The sequence below is a fragment of the Salvelinus sp. IW2-2015 genome, linkage group LG28 (assembly GCF_002910315.2).
Source record: "Salvelinus sp. IW2-2015 linkage group LG28, ASM291031v2, whole genome shotgun sequence".
Classification (NCBI taxonomy): Eukaryota; Metazoa; Chordata; class Actinopteri; order Salmoniformes; family Salmonidae; genus Salvelinus; species Salvelinus sp. IW2-2015.
In genome coordinates this window covers 6,572,170-6,589,705 of record NC_036868.1, presented here as the reverse complement: position 1 = coordinate 6,589,705, position 17,536 = coordinate 6,572,170, and the positions used below count along the sequence as shown (strand labels likewise).

At 43.7% G+C, this 17,536-nt stretch overlaps 1 protein-coding gene across 5 annotated transcripts in view; it reads right to left on the bottom strand.

Annotated features, from left to right (window-relative positions):
* Nucleotides 1-17,536, bottom strand: part of LOC111954568 (unconventional myosin-VI-like) — a 126,620-nt gene that overhangs the window by 39,520 nt on the left and 69,564 nt on the right. For all 5 annotated transcript variants that reach the window (XM_023974407.1, XM_023974406.1, XM_023974410.3 and 2 more), the window contains exons 13-19: nt 14,510-14,667; nt 12,326-12,417; nt 11,575-11,647; nt 8,368-8,495; nt 8,096-8,191; nt 7,622-7,792; nt 3,145-3,183 (exon numbers count right to left, since the gene is read on the bottom strand). In XM_023974407.1, coding sequence (XP_023830175.1) covers nt 3,145-3,183; nt 7,622-7,792; nt 8,096-8,191; nt 8,368-8,495; nt 11,575-11,647; nt 12,326-12,417; nt 14,510-14,667 — 757 coding nt within the window. The remainder of the gene's footprint in view (nt 1-3,144; nt 3,184-7,621; nt 7,793-8,095; nt 8,192-8,367; nt 8,496-11,574; nt 11,648-12,325; nt 12,418-14,509; nt 14,668-17,536) is intronic.

The following is a 17,536-nucleotide window of genomic DNA, read 5'->3' as shown; positions in this document are numbered from 1 at the left end:
ATTTGACTCAGCCATGCCTCCTTGCCTGTCCAACATTTCCTCATCTCCCACCCCTTCTAATGTGACTATCCCTGATGCTTCTCCATCTTTTTCCCCTGCCCCGCTACAAAGTTTCTCCCTGCAGGCAGTCACTGAGTCCGAGGTGCTAAAGGAGCTCCTGAAACTTGACCCTAAAAAAACATCTGGGTCAGATGATTTAGACCCTTTCTTCTTTAAGGTTGCTGCCTCTATCATCACCAAGCCTGTCTCTCCTTTCTGGGGAAGTTCCCATTGCTTGGAAGGCAGCCACAGTTCGTCCTCTATTTAAAGGGGGCGATCAAGCTGATCCTAACTGTTATAGGCCTATTTCTATTTTGCCCCGTTTATCAAAAGTGTTGGAAAAACGTATCAATATTCAACTGACTGGCTTTCTTGATGTCTATGGTATTCTCTCGGGTATGCAATCTGGTTTCCGCTCAGGTTATGGATGTGTCACTGCAACCTTAAAGGTCCTCAATGATGTCACCATTGTCCTTGATTCTAAGCAATACTGTGCTGCTATTTTTATTGACTTGGCCAAAGCTTTTGATACGGTAGTCCATTCTTGTGGGCCGGCTAAGGAGTATTGGTGTATCTGAGGGGTCTTTGGCCTGGTTTGCTAACTATCGCTCTCAAAGAGTGCAGTGTATAAAGTCAGAAAAGCTACTGTCTCAGCCACTGCCTGTCACCAAGGGAGTACCCCAAGGCTCAATCCTAGGCCCCACGCTCTTCTCAATTTACATCAACAACATAGCTCAGGCAGTAGGAAGCATTCTCATCCATATATACGCAAACGATACAGTCTTATACTCAGCTGGCCCCTTTCCGGATTTTGTGTTAAATTCTCTACAACAAAGCTTTCTTAGTGTCCAACAAGCTTTCTCTACCCTTAACCTTGTTCTGAACACCTCCAAACAAAAGATCAGGTGGTTTGGTAAGAAGAATGCCCCTCCTCCCACAGGTGTTATTACTACCTCTGAGGGTTTAGAGCTTGAGGTAGTCACCTCATACAAGTACTTGGGAGTATGGCTTGATGGTGCACTGTCCTTCTCTCAGCACATATCAAAGTTGCAGGCTAAAGTTAAATCTAGACTTGGTTTACTCTATCATAATCGCTCCTCTTTCACCCGAGCTGCTAAACTAACCCTGATTCAGATAACCACGCTACCCATGCTAGATTACGGAAACATAATTTATAGATCGGCAGGTAAGGGTGCTCTCAAGCGGCGAGATGCACTCTATACTCCTCTGTAAACTGGTCATCTCTGTATACCCGTCGCAAGACCCACTCGTTGATGCCTATTTATAAAACCATCTTAGGCCTCACTCCCCCCCTATTTGAGATATCTACTGCAGCCCTCATCCTCCACATACAACAACCGTTCTGCCAGTCACATTCTGTTAAAGGTCCCCAAAGCACACACATCCCTGGGTCGCTCCTATTTTCAGTTCGATGCAGCTAGCGACTGGAACGAGCTGCAACAAACACTCAAACTGGACAGTTTTATCTCAATCTCTTCATTCAAAGACTCAATCATGGAAACTCTTACTGACAGTTGTGGCTGCTTTGTGTGATGTATTGTTGTCTCTACCTTCTTGACCTTTGTGCTGTTGACTGTGCCCAATAATGTTTGTACTATGTTTTGTGCTGCTACCATGTTGTGTTGCTACCATGCTGTGTTGTGGTCTTATGTCTCTCTTTATGTAGTGTTGTCTCTGTTGTTGTGATGTGTGTTTTGTCCTATATTTATATTGTATTTTTTAAATATATTTTTTAATCCCAGGCCCCCGTCCCTGCAGCAGGCCTTTTGCCTTTTGTAGGCCGTCACTGTAAATAAGAATTTGTTCTTAACTGACTTGCCTAGTTAAATAAAACATTTAGAAAAAATAAATACACACGTCACATGGAGGAGAGGTGTTCTGCCGTGAGGTGTTGCTTTATTATTTGTCTTTTTTTGTGTGTGTAATTTCCCCCCCCTTTTCGTGATTATGATCTTGTCTCATCGCGGCAACTCCCCAACGGGTCCGGGAGAGGCGAAGGTCGAGTTATGCATCCTCCGCAACATGACCTGCCAACCGCGCTTCTTAAAAGGATCCGACCTATTTTTTTCAATTTTCGCCTAAAATGACATACCCAAATCTAACTGCCTATAGCTCAGGACCTGAAGCAAGGATATGCATATTATTGATACCATTTGAAAGGAAACACTTTGAAGTTTGTGGAAATGTGAAATTAATGTAGGAGAATATAACACATTAGATCTGGTAAAATATAATACAATGATGTACCATCATCTTTGAAACGCAAGAGAAAGGCCATAATGTATTATTCTTGCCCAATTTTGATTTTGACCACTGGATGGAAGCAGTGTATGTGTACAATTTTAGACTGAGCCAATGAACCATGGCATATATGTTCAAGACTGCCCAAATGTGCCTAATTGGTTTCCTAATACATTTTCAAGTTCATAATTGTGCACTCTCCTCAAACAATAGCATGGTATTATTTCACTGTAATAGCTACTGTAAATTAGACAGTGCAGTTAGATTAACAAGAATTTAAGCTTTCTGCCCATATCAGATATGTCTATGTCCAGGGATTTTGTTTTGTTACTTACAACCTCATGCTAATCACATTAGCCTACTTTAGCTCAACCATCCCGTGTGGGGGACACCGATCCTGTAGAGGTTCTTAACACCCGCTCGCTTAACCCGGAAGCCAGCTGTACCAACACCGTTCAACTGACAACCAAAGTCAGTCTGCAGGCGCCTGGCCCACCACAAGGAGTCGCTAGAGCGCAATGATCCATGTAAAGCCCCCCAAACTCTCCCCTAACCAGGACGACGCTGGGCAAATTGTGCGCTGCCCTATGGGACTCCCGGTCACGGCCGGTAATGACACAGCCTGGGATCAAACCCCAGGGTGTAGTGACGCGGCAACACTGTGATGCAGTGCCTTTGACTGCTGCGCCACTGGGGATGCCTTCATTTTTATATATGTTTTAAACCAGGTTTGCTGTTCATTTGCGCTATATAAGATGGAAAGGAGTTCCATGCACTCATGGCTCTGTATAATACTGTTTCCTTGAATTTGTTCTGGACCTGAGCACTGTAGTAAATACTAACCGTGCTGCGAAGCTTCTCCAGTAGAATGTTCAGCTGGGTCTGTTGAGATAAAAGAAAATCTTTGTTCAGTGATACAGACCAACTGCACAGACCTGTCTAGTCCAACACAGCATGAACACATGCTTATTAAAGGGTACTTGCACCCACTCTGCCTCCAGTGCTCCTGTCCAACACTCAAAACAGCTACTTAAGCAACAGTACAGCCGCGACAGACACACGTTCATGGTTAAAGCGCATTGAAACGAAAGACAAAGACATTTTGTTTTAATGTATCATGCAAACAGGTCTAAATACAACACTGATAGGACCACAGGAACAGAGGGACAGACAGATGGATGCATGGTAACCAACTAACTGAGATGACAGACAGATGGATGCATGGTAACCAACTAACTGGACACTGTGAGATTGACCCGACCAGATGGATGCATGGTAACCAACTAACTGAGATGACAGACAGATGGATGCATGGTAACCAACTAACTGAGATGACAGACAGATGGATGCATGGTAACACTAACTTGAGATGACAGACAGATGGATGCATGGTAACCAACTAACTGGAACTAGATGAACAGACAGATGGATGCATGGTAACCAACCTAACTGAGATGACAGACAGATGGATGCATGGTAACCAACTAACTGGACACTGTGAGATGACAGACAGATGGATGCATGGTACCAACTAACTGAGATGACAGACAGATGGATGCATGGTAGACCAACTAACTGAGATGACAGACAGATGGATGCATGGTAACCAACTAACTGGACACTGTGAGATGACAGACAGATGGATGCATGGTAACCAACTAACTGAGATTTTGACCGACCAGATGGATGCATGGTAACCAACTAACTGGACACTGTGAGATGACAGACAGATGGATGCATGGTAACCAACTAACTGAGATGACAGACAGATGGATGGATGCATGGTAGCCAACTAACTGAGATGACAGACAGATGGATGCATGGTAGCCAACTAACTGAGATGACAGACAGACAGATAACCGCTTGTTGGCCCCTCTGTCACTGATCTAGAGCTCTGGTGGCAAAACCCCTGGAACCTTCCCAAAATGTCCCGGTCTTCCAGAAATCCCAGTTGGAATTCCCTAATAAGTCCAGGAATTGTCCATACCGGCATTTATGGAAAACCTGGGAAGTTACCGTCATTTTGCAACCTTAATCTGCAGAGAGTTGTGTTTAACAGACAGACTGCTCTAGGGACCACCCCTGGGACATTAATATTTATAAACCCAGCAGGATATCTCAAATAAACAGCTGATAACGCTCTCTATCTCACCTTGTAACTCTGAGAACAGACAGGTACAAAACGCTGAATCACTGATTAGGCCTTAGTCAAGCTCTAAGCCTTATGATCTGCAGCATATCACTTTCTACAGTAACTACCTTATTAACAGTAGCTGCTTAATATGTACAGTAGCTGCCTGGCAGGCAGTCCTATCGTGCAACTGCCAACTGGCATGTACACTGGTCAATAAGTATCGTAATCATTTTATTATGGAATCATAAGAAGATAATGGGATTGTAGGGACAATTGCTCGGTGGACATTGATCCTGTCATTGAAGATTTCTCTGATCCTATATGCTATAGTTTGCTCACTGCAAACTACACAACGTTGCAAACTCTTCATACTACACTCCTGATAATGATATGAATAACATCTCAATTGATTGGAATTGGAAGCTGCCGACATCAAGATGTCATTAGCAAGTGTTGCAGGAAACAAACAGCGATTAACAGGGAGACAGCACAGAAACAGGACTGGGGAGGTAGGGGACAGGGAAGGGGATAACTGGAGGCAGTTAGCTGGAGAACAGCAGGGTGTTGCCTGCATTATTCACTGATGCATTGTGGGATTCATAGCACACAACGGAACAGGACAAGTTACCTTACTACCCTGACTGATTCTGATTTGAACCGCTATATGCATCTACTTTTCCTGTCTGTATTTCTTCCTCTCTCTACACACCTTTTAGACTTTAAATCACAGCTATGATTTTATTATTTATTTTATTTCACCTTTATTTAACCAGGTAGGCTAGTTGAGAACAAGTTCTCATTTACAACTGCGACCTCGCCAAAATAAAGCAAAGCAGTGCGACACAAACAACAACACAGAGTTACACATGGGATAAAGAAACGTACAGTCAATAACACAATAGAGAAAAAGTCTATGTACAGTGTATGCAAATAAGGTAAATTAAGGGAGGAAAGGCAATAAATGGGCCATAGTGGCGAAATAATTACAATGAATCAATTCAAACACGAGTGATAGATGTGCAAAATATGAATGTGCAAGTAGAGCTACTGGGGTGCAAAGGAGCAAAAAAAATAATAACAGTATGGGGATGAGGTAGTTGGATGGGCTATTTACAGATGGGCTATGTACAGGTGCAGTGATCTGTGAGCTGCTCTGACAGCTGGTGCTTAAAGTTAGTGAGGGAGATATGAGTCTCCAGCTTCAGTGATTTTTGTAATTCGTTCCAGTCATTGGCAGCAGAGAACTGGAAGGAAAGGCAGCCAAAGAGGAATTGGCTTTGGGGGTGACCAGTGAGATATACCTGCTGGAGCGCGTGCTACAGGTGGGTGCTGCTATGGTGACCAGTGAGCTGAGATAAGGCGGGGCATTACCTAGAAAAGACTTATAGATGACCTGGAGCCAGTGGGTTTGGCGATGAATATGAAGCAAGGGCCAGCCAACGAGAGCATACAGGTTGCAGTGGTCGCATATGGGGCTTTGGTGACAAAACGGATGTCACTGTGATAGACTGCATCCAATTTGCTGAGTAGAGTGTTGGAGGCTATTTTGTAAATTACATCGCCGAAGTCAAGGATCGGCAGGATAGTCAGTTTTACGAGGGTATGTTTGGCAGCATGAGTGAAGGATGCTTTGTTGCGAAATAGGAAGCCGATTCTAGATGTAATTTTGGATTGGAGATGCTTAATGTGAGTCTGGAAGGAGAGTTTACAGTCTAACCAGACACCTAGGTATTTGTAGTTGTCCACATAATCTAAGTCAGAACCGTCCAGAGTAGTGATGCTGGACGGGTGGAAGAGCATGCATTTAGTTTTACTTGRATTTAAGAGCAGTTGGAGGCCACGGAAGGAGAGTTGTATGGCATTGAAGCTCGTCTGGAGGTTAGTTAACACAGTGTCCAAAGAAGGGCCAGAATTATACAGAATGGTGTCGTCTGCGTAGAGGTGGATCAGAGAATCACCAGCAGCAAGAGCGACATCATTGATGTATACAGAGAAAAGATTCGGCCCGAGAATTGAACCCTGTGGCACCCCCATAGAGACTGCCAGAGGTCCGGACAACAGGCCCTCCGATTTGACACATTGAACTCTTTCTGAGAAGTAGTTGGTGAACCAAGCGAGGCAGTCATTTGAGAAACCAAGGCGTGATGGGGGATAGGGAAAGGATGGAGAGACAGAATGGAAGGAGGAACAGTGGGAAGGAGAGAGATTAGGAAGAACACATTAACAGAATGTAGAAACAAAATGAACTCTGTGGAAACTAAACCAGAGGAAGATTAAATCAAAACACATTATGCAGCCCTGAAAAATAAGCTGCATTCAAATCCTCTGAAATTGTATGTAACTTTTTGTAACTATTGTACTCCAACTTTCCTTCTTCTCCACTGTGTCTAGCAGTACCTATGATAGCTTACAATAACTGCTTATTAACATGAATGAATATTGCAGCACCTGAACGCCCCTCTGATTTCACTTACAACAGACACAGCATCTTAACACTTCTTACAGGATCACAGCATAGAGTGAGAAAGTATCACGGTTATGACTATAAAGTAACAAAATAGCCTTGATGCTACTGTTTTGCATATAAAACACAAGATAAACGTAACACACCTGCTATGGCTGTTAAAGGCCCAGTGCAGTCAAAAACGTTATTTTCTTATGTTTCATAAACAGTATATATATGAGGTTGTAATAATACTGTAAATTGTGAAAATTATGATAATACTGGTGACATAACCAGGTGGTAAATTAATTAATTAAATTAATAGACCAATAAGAAAAAAGGTTCCAAACCTCCATGCCAATAACAGCTAGTAGTACACTCCTCACTCGGACCACTCCCAGACAGTCATAGCAAAACTATTTCTTGAGAAATTGCCCTTTGCTTAGAAGCTATTTGTTTATTTTGGACCATTTTAATTGAAAACCCATCACAGTAAGGTACTTTAATTGTTACCCAGAAATGATTTGATATTGAGATAAAAACATGTAGACTGGACCTTTAAAATCGACATTTATACCCATTCCCCCTCAGTATTCCATGGCTGCATCAATGACACCCTATGCCCTTGTGGGTCCTGGTCAAAAGTAGCACTTAATAGGGTCCCATTTGGGATACCTACCATGTTGAGCAGCACATTAATAAAGTGTGGAAGTAAAAGGCAGTAGATTAAAATTCGTCCTCACCTTGAATTTGTTGCCGACGCTGATGAAGCTGAGCTTGCCGGCCTTCTGTTTCGAGTCCTTGGTGTTGTTGGAGTTCTCAAAGAGCTCCCGGATAAACCGGTCCTTAGACTCACTCACCAGGCACTCCAGGGACATGTGCAGTGCATCATTGTTCTTCTCCACAAACTTGGTCTGCAATTCAGAGAAAATGTAGAACCTTGAAGATGCAGAAGCACATCCAGTTCAGAAAAATGCTACTCTGGTTGGAAGATAAGTGGGGCAACTTGTGATAAAAAAATAAATAATTCCACATGCTGGGTTTTGTGCAGGTTTCAAAGAGGAGGAGAATGTTTGGTTGGAGATGCTGCAGTATAGGCCTACCACAAGGACATAGGGGATTACTTAAACAGACCGAAGTCTGATGATATAAAAAGGTGTAATGTTGATGTTTTCTAGCCTTCATCCTGCGGTGTCATTTCGTGAACATAAATGTACCGTCTCATAGCACACCGCTCCTGCAAAGTGTCTGACGATGAATCCCTCGTCATCCCTCACATTCCTGTGAACTTGCAGCTTTGATTTCCGTGGCACCTGAGGAACACATTTCACGCTATCCATTTTAAATAAGTGAAAAAAATACAACCACAGAAACAAGACTTATTCCAATGGCTTAACAAACCCATGACTGACATTACGGACGATAAAACGCACACAACCTATAAGTACACAGAGAAAGGACATGAAACCTGGTTAAAGTAAGAACTCACGGTCAGTCGGAAGTGGTTCTTGTGCTTGTTGTGTACAGTCTCTGCAAAGTGCTGGTCGCTGGGCTGAGGTAGACGGTTCTCTTCATCCAGGATGTCCAGGATGCCCACCAGCTTGGCCTCCACAAGGTCTGTAGACAGACACAGCGGTCAGGAGTCAGGGGTCAAGAGATCCCAAATTGACTGTATCCAATAAGTCAGTGTAGCCTTAGATCTATCCTAGCCTGTTGTTTCACGTATTTCATTAGGAGTTTAGTCTTTGTATAGTCCAGGGCCACTGACGGTGTAAGATATCCAATTACGCTAGGGAAGGGAGGTGTACCTGTCAAAAACCAATTTAAGGTGTAATAAAATAATGAAAATGTTTCAGTTCAGAATAGGCTGACCTTGACCTACACAGACCACTTTGCACGAGAGAACAACGGCTCATTAAGACATGACTGAATGACACATCCATAGTTAGAGCTGCAGTGACTCCACTCTTCCATAGGTTAGAGAGAGAGAGAGAGAGAGAGAGAGAAGAGAGAGAGAAAGAGAGAGAGAGAGAGAGAGGAGAAAGAGAGAGAGAGAGAGAGAAGAGAGAGAGAGAGAGAGAGGAGAGAGAGAGAGAGAGAGAGAGAGAGAGAGAGAGAGAGAGAGAGAGAGCAGGTGTTTTATGCATAGAAAATCAGTAAAAAAGAAAGAAATTGGGATGGAAAAAATATTTTCAGTGTAAACTTAAACGACTCAAACCTAAATAATTTTACATAAAATAATCTTAAAGAACAAACAATCACCTAAATCAATGATGCATTCAGGCGTATTTTTGTCCCTTTGATTCTGATAAATGTATGAGTCACTCGGATAGCATAAAACCATGGCAAGATGTATAGAATTTCAGGAAATTAGCTTTAAAACTGCTCAAAGAATATCTCCAACCCATGACTAAATGTGTAGAATTGCAGGAAGTTAGCTTTAAATGGCAACAGCGCCCAATAGGACGGCCTCTAAGATTTCCGTCTGCGACCGCGCCCTTGACCACGCCCACGCCCACTGCCACGCCAACCACCAAAGTGTCCAGAAGAAACCCTAGAATGGAGCTTCTCACTGCCTATTTCCTCTTTTGTGTCTTAGTTTAAACAACGGGTTGCTCAAACAGAATGTGTTTGACACATACAAGCTCAAAGCTGCATATTCTTGGGATTGCTCGCCGCAACGCCACAGGCGACCTATTACAGTATAATTACAATAGACCGTCCCTTAGTCTTTTTTCTCTGCCAATCCAGGAGGATATACACTGCTCAAAAAAGGCAATAAAGGGAACACTAAAATAACACATCCTAGATCTGAATGAATGAAATCTTCTTATTAAATACTTTTTCTTTACATAGTTGAATGTGCTGACAACAAAATCACACTACAGGTTGATCCAACTTTGATGTAATGTCCTTAAAACAAGTCAAAATGAGGCTCAGTAGTTTGTGTGGCCTCCATGTGCCTGTATGACCTCCCTACAACGCCTGGGCATGCTCCTGATGAGTGGCGGATGGTCTCCTGAGGATCTCCTCCCAGACCTGGACTAAAGCATCCGCCAACTCCTGGACAGTCTTGTGGTGCAACGTGGCGTTGGTGGATGGAGCGAACATGATGTCCCAGATGTGCTCAATTGGATTCAGGTCTGGGGAACGGGCGGGCCAGTCCATAGCATCAATGCCTTCCTCTTCCAGGAACTGCTGACACACTCCAGACCACATGAGGTCTAGCATTGTCTTGCATTAGTAGGAACCAGGGCCAACCGATCCAGAATATGTCCACAAGGGGTCTGAGGATTCATCTCGGTACCTAATGGCAGTCAGGCTACCTCTGGCGAGCACATGGAGGCTGTGCGGCCCCCCAAAGAAATGCCACCCCACACCATGACTGACCCACCGCCAAACCGGTCATGCTGGAGGATGTTGCAGGCAGCAGAAACGTTCTCCAGGCGTCTTCCAAACTCTGTCACGTCTGTCACATGTGCTCATGTCTCAGTGTGAACCTGCTTTCATCTTGAAGAGCACAGGGCGCCAGTGGCGAATTTGCCAATCTTGGTGTTCTCTGGCAAATGCCAAAACGTCCTGCACGGTGTTGGGCTGTAAGCACAACCCCCACCTGTGGACGTCGGCCCTCATACCACTCTCATGGAGTCTGTTTCTGACCGTCTTGAGCAGACACATGCACATTTGTGGCCTGCTGGAGGTCATTTTGCAGGGCTCTGGCAGTGCTCCACCTGCTCCTCCTTGCACAAAGGCGGAGGTAGCGGTCCTGCTGCTGGGTTGTTGCCCTCCTACGGCCTCCTCCACGCTCCGTGATGTACTGCCTGTCTCCTGGTAGCGCCTCCATGCTCTGGACCACTACGCTGACAGACACAGCAAACCTTCTTGCCACAGCTCGCATTGATGTGCCATCCTGGATGAGCTGCACTAGCCTGAGCCACTTGTGTGGGTTGTAGACTCCGTCTCATGCTACCACTAGAGTGAAAGCACCGCCAGCATTCAAAAGGACCAAACATCACAGCCAGGAAGCATAGGAACTGAGAAGTGGTTCGTGTCACCACCTGCAGAACCACTCCTTTATTGGGGGTTCACAGCATGTGAAATTTATTGTCAATCAGTGTTGCTTCCTAAGTGGACAGTTTGATTTCACAGAAGTGTGATTGACTTGGAGTTACATTGTGTTGTTAAGTGTTCCCTTTATTTTTTTTGAGCAGTGTATCATTTCTCATACACAGCAATGCACATCATTTGGGGGAGGAAGAGACCCCATTACGCCGAGCCAGTCCCATTCCGCGAGCCAGTCCCCCATTCCCCGCCGAGGCCAGCATTCCGCCCAGGCCCATTCGCCAGCCCCATTCCGAAGCCAGCCCCATTCCGCCAGCAGGCTAGCAGCCAGGCCCATTCCGGCCAGAGGCAGGCCCCATTCCGCAGAGCCAGGCCCCATTCCGCAGAGCCAGGCCCCATTCCGCAGAGCCAGGCCCCATTCCGCAGAGCCAGGCCCCGTTCAAGAGTTTAACTTCTCTCAGAGAAAACAGCTGTTCCAGCTTCCCATGCAGAGACAGATCGCTAGTCAGAAGAACATGGAATGGCAACACATTGATAAAACAGGGGGAAAACACTGGAAACTAGGTGGAGGATACTGTACGTAGGCTAACCCTCTGAAATGAGGTGCACGAAATGGTATTAAGATTAGACAAACCTATGCAGTCCTGATTGTCAACATACCGGACCTCGTTCACTCCAAGGCCCTCCTTCTGATACAGCTCTTGTTCCTAGAATTTGAAACAGAACAGTTCCAATAACAAACATTTATAATGACCTTCAGAATGACATTCAGAATAGAATTGAATATTGTTTATTATACAAGATAGTTCTCTACTATAATGAGGCCAAGGACTCCAATGTATTAAAATAAATCCGTCAAGAGTTGCTTTTCTATCTATTGTGCAATAACACATTACTTTACCAAGGTCTCTGACTAGGGTTGCAAAGTTACGGGAATGTTCAATAAATTCCCTGGTTTTCCCCAAATCCCGGTTGGAGGATTCCTGAAATCAGGAAGGAATAAGCAGGAAATCCAGAATCCTCCAAACAGGATTTCTAGAAAACCAAGTTCACGGAATTTTGCAACATCATCTCTGACAAATATAACTGAATCCAAATGTCAAGGTTTCCTTCTGCTTGTTGCAAACACCTGGGCTCATTCTCAGTTCATCTTTTCTCGATTTCTTGCATCCTCTCTTCTTGCCTCCTTCTCAAAACGCATTGAAGAAGGTCCGATGGGAGGGACCCATGGACATACCCTTCAAATAGCTTAGAAGGAGGCGAGGAGATGCTAGGAATCGCAGAAAGACAACTTGAAGTTGATCCCTGGTTAGACAACTGGGATATCAGTTAAGGAGGCAGGGACATTGGGATGAACACACACAGACCCTGGAAGAAGCACTCACCTCTTTCAGGATGCGCTCGTTGAAGAACTGCTGCAGCTTCTCGTTACAGTAGTTGATGCAGAACTGCTCAAAGCTGTTGTGCTCAAAGTACTCTGGAAGAGAGACATCAGGAAACGAAAACACATTAAAAAACCAAGCACTTTAGCCATAAACCACCACTGTCTCTGACTAATGGACTCTTGCAATTATATGCAATGTGTGGTTCATGTTATGTTCTGTATAATGTTGTCTCGTGGGGAAATGTCTGTTGTTGTTGAAGTTGTTTTATGGACAATTATGCTGTAAAACCATTTTCCCCCTGAGGGATAATAAATTGTGCTACTACTATCATATCATGTGGCATCGTGTATCACATCCATAGAACACATATGCCCAGTGCCTTCAGAAAGTATTCACACCCCTTGACTTTTTACACATGTGTTAGAGCCTGAATTTAAAATGGATTGAATGTAGATTCTGTGTCACTGGCCTACACACAATACCCCCATAATGTCAAAGTGGAATTGTTTCTTTTTAGAAATGAAAAGATGACATTTCTTGAGTCAATAAGTATTCAACCCCTTTGTTATGGCAAGCCTAAATATGTTCAAGAGTTAAAATATGCGTCACATAATAAGTTGCATGGACCTAAGACAATAACATAGCATGGCAGCAACACATGAAAACACAGCATGCATGGTAGCAACACAACTTGACAACATGGTAGCAGCACAAAACATGGTACAAACATTATTGGGCACAGACAACAGCACAAAGGACAAGAAGGTAGAGAGAACAATACATCTCGATAAGCAGCCACAACTGTCAGTAAGTATCCATGATTGAGTCTTTGAATGAAGAGATGGAGATAAAACGGTCCAGTTTGAGTGTTTTTTGCAGCTAGTTTTTGAATGAATGCCTCATCTCTGTACCCCACACATACAATTATCTGTAAGGTCCCTCAGTTGAGCAGAACATTTCAAACACAGATTCAACCACAAATACCAGGGAGGTTTTCCAATGCCTTGCAAAGAAGAGCAACTATTGGTAGATGGGTAAAAAAAGCTGACAAAAAAGCTGAATATCCCTTTGAGCATGGTGAAGTTGTTAATTACACTTTGGATGGTGTATCAATACACCCAGTCATTACAAAGATACATGTGTCCTTCCTAACTTGCCGGAGAGGAAAGATACAGCTCAGGGACTTCACCATGAGGCCAATGGTGACTTTAAAGCAGTTACAGAGTTTAATGGCTGTAACAGGAGAAAACTGAGGATGGATCAATAACATTGTAGTTACTCCACAATACTAACCTAATTGACAGAGGAAAGATGGAAGCATGTACAGAATACAAATATTCCATGCATCCTATTTGCATTAAGGCACTAAAGTAATACTGCTAAAAAGTATGTGCCAAAGCAATTCACTTTCTGTCCTGAATACAAATTGGGGCAAATCCAATTCAACACATTACAGAGTACCACTCTGAATATTTTCAAGCATAGTGGTGGCTGCATCCTGTTATGGGTATGCTTGTAATCGTCAAGGACTGCTTGTAATCATTAAAGACTGAGGAGTTTTTCAGGATAAAAAAGAAACGGAACCCTAGAGGAAAACCTGGTTCACTCTACTTTCCAACAAACTCTGAGATTAATTCCCCTTTCAGCAGAACAATAACCTGAAATAACAAGGCCAAATCTACACTGGAGTTGCTTACCAAAAAGACCGAATTTTCCAGAGTGGCCGAGTTACAGTTTTGACTTAAATTTGCTTGAGAATCTATGGCAAAACCTGAAAATGGTTGTCTAGCAATGATCAACAACCAATCTGACAGAGCTTGAAGAATTTTGAAAAGAAAAATGGGCAAATGTTACACAACCTAGGTGTGGAAACCTCTTAGAGACTTACCCAGAAAGACTCGCAGCTGTAATCGTAGGCAAAGGTGCTTCAACAAAGTATTGACTCAGGAGTGTGAATACTTACGTAAATCAGATATTCCTGACAACCTTTTTTAAATACATTTGCAACAATTTCTAAAAGCAAACTTCGCAATTATGGGGTATTAAGTGTAGATGGGTGAGATGTATTTAAATGTTTTATAAATGTTGAATTCAGGCTGTAACACACCAAAATATGGAATAAGTCAAGAGGTATGAATACTTTCAGAAAGCCCTGTACAAAGGGCACATAGAAGGTGTACAGACCGAAGCCTGCGATATCCAGAACCCCGATGAAGTTGGCAGAGGAGTGGAAGGGGAAACACTGGTTGACCCTGGTGACCACGTGGTCAAACAGCCGGCTGTACACAGCCTTGGCCAGGGCGTCCCGTGCGTTGTTTGCCTGCTCCACTTTCAGTGGCACTCTGGAGGGAGAGAGAGGGGGGAGAGAGAGAGAGCAAGAGCGAGAATGAGCACATCACTGAACTGAAATTAATAAACTTGACGTTTCTGTACGCAAAGCACATTTCTGTGAATAACATTCAATGAAGTATATCTGATCTAAAACTAATTAATCGCACGAGGGGAAATTGGATTTGTCAACAGCAAATAAACATACAGCCACAACGTATAAACCTGAGCACTGGTGGCTGGTGAAAGAAGTAGCCCACAACTCAAAGACGACAGAGTCACTCACTAATCTCTGACTGCAGTCAAGTATGCAGCTCAATAATTACAGACCACAGAGAGAGGGCTAAGAATGAAGAGGAATGGAAAAACGTACAATATGAATACCCCGTGGACTTAAAGTTTCTCAACAAGCTTTACATCTGCCCTTTTCTTTACAAACATCATTGTCATGCACTTTAGGCATGACAGAAAATAACTCATTCTTATCTGTGGTACTTAGCAGTTCTCTGAGTACTTAATGTCTATGTCCAAGTCCACCTTAATAATGATTTCAGATTCTTTTCACACACATTCACCTCCATTACACACACACACACACCTCTCTCTCTCTCTCTCTCTCTCTCTCTCTCTCTCTCTCTCTCTCTCGGGGCAGGACATATCCATTATCCTGTCCCCACTATGCATCTCCCTTCAGCACTGGCTGATGTGTTGAGACGACAGCCACATCTCACAAGATAAGGACTCTCCATGATAACCTAATCCATGATGACCCCATCCTCACCCCAACTCCCCAACTCGTTTTACACCCTTGACCCCCCAGCTCTCAGTACACACCTGGCCTCGCTCGCTTGCTCTTTCGCTCTAACACCACATGTTTAATTCATTATCCCCTTGCTTCTTCCAGCCAGTGAGAAGAGCCCATAGCCCCCAGTTAAAACATTTGAATACAAAGGTTAAGCCTTGGCCTCTCATTAAAAAACCAAGAGGTTTGCCATCACACTAAACAGTAGCGGTGACGCATGTATCCCCTATGAAGCCCACATGCTCTATGATCTCCATAACATACTCTCCGGCACCATGTTCTCAGATGTAATCAGGAAGTTGAGAAGCTCACATCTCATTAAATTAGCTTTAAATGAGTCTGTGTAGTGAACATGTATATCGGTTTGCTGAGAGATTGGAAGACTGTACACCCTGCCGTCGCTGAACTACCGAGTCCGCCACAGAACTCACCATGGTGGGGTAAACACGATTAACGTCCCTCTCTCCCACTCTCTGCCTCGCACATATAAACACCTTAAAGCTAGTCCCCAAACAAACTAACATTTAGCTAGCTACGGCTTTCCCCCTTACATAAGTAATAAAAATAGCCCCGCTATAGTGGTGGAGCCGCAGACAGAGAGACGTTTGAAATCCACACCCACCCTTTATAAGACACTTACTGCAACTATACTCACACATTGCTATTGTTGCTATTAATTAAAACAGAAGATTATTTACATTTTAGTCATTTAGCAGACACTCTTATCCAGAGTGACTTACAGCACTGAATGCATTCATTTATGTACTAGTCCCCCGTGGGAATCGAACCCACAACCCTGGCGTTGCAAGCGCCATGCTCTAACAACTGAGCTACTAGGGACCACAAAGTACTGTACACCACTAACTCATTGCTTATTATTATGCCCTCTTAATGAAACGTGAGAGCTCTCCCTCTCACCACAGCATGCATACAGACCTTGGCCCTGGTCAAAAGTAGTGCACTATACGTAGGAAATAGGGTGTCATTTAGGAAGCATTCATAAAGGCACAGCCAGGCCCATATAAACCAGCACTTCAAGCACAAGTACTGTGCAAAAAAGTGTCTCTCGCTCCACAGATAAAACAACAGACAAACATTAGTGTGGGAGGGCGGGMGGGAGGGTAATTGCAGGTAGCGAGTGGCTTGGCATTCAGGTTGGCGAGCCGAGGGAGTGCCAAGCTGCCCGTACAACAATTACAGTCAGGCATTAGAAAGACTGAGCCACGGCTAAATACATGCAAAGCCTTGGCGTAGATAGAGATAGGGACTGTTTCCTAAATGGCACCATATTTCCTATAGTGCTCTGTCAAATGTAGTGCACTATATAGGGCAGGGATCATCAACTAGATTCAGTCGCGTGCAGATGTTGTTTTCTTGAGCATATGGTCAGGGGGCCGGAACATAATTACATCATTTGTAGACTGCAAATTGACCGCAAGAAGATTTAACAGACCGCCCAAACAGATATAATATTTGACTAAAATATTACTTATCTCTTGCGCAAATAGCCTACAACTGTGTCTGTCCGGAGCTCACTGGAGCAGAAACTCTAAAGGCCCAGAATACTTTAAGTTTGCCAGCATGAGCTTTGGGCCTTGACCAAGTTCATAGAGTTTCAAGTTCCTTGCAGACAGACCATGCATAGCCAATGTGATTTTAAGGATATTCAGTGGGGCAAAAAAGTATTTAGTCAGCCACCAATTGTGCAAGTTCTCCCACTTAAGAATATGAGAGAGGCCTGTAATTTTCATCATAGGTACACTTCAACTATGACAGACAAAATGAGAAAAAAAAATCCAGAAAATCACATTGTAGGATTGTTAATGAATTTCTTTGCAAATTATGGTGGAAAATAAGTATTTGGTCAATAACAAAAGTTTCTCAATACTTTGTTATATACCCTTTGTTGGCAATGACAGAGGTCAAACGTTTTCTGTAAGTCTTCACAAGGTTTTCACACACTGTTGCTGTATTTGGGCCCATTCCTCCATGCAAGACTCCTCTATAGAGCGTGAATGTTTTGGGGGCTGGTTGCATGGGCAAGCCGGACTTTTCAACTCCCTCCAAAGATTTCATGGGGT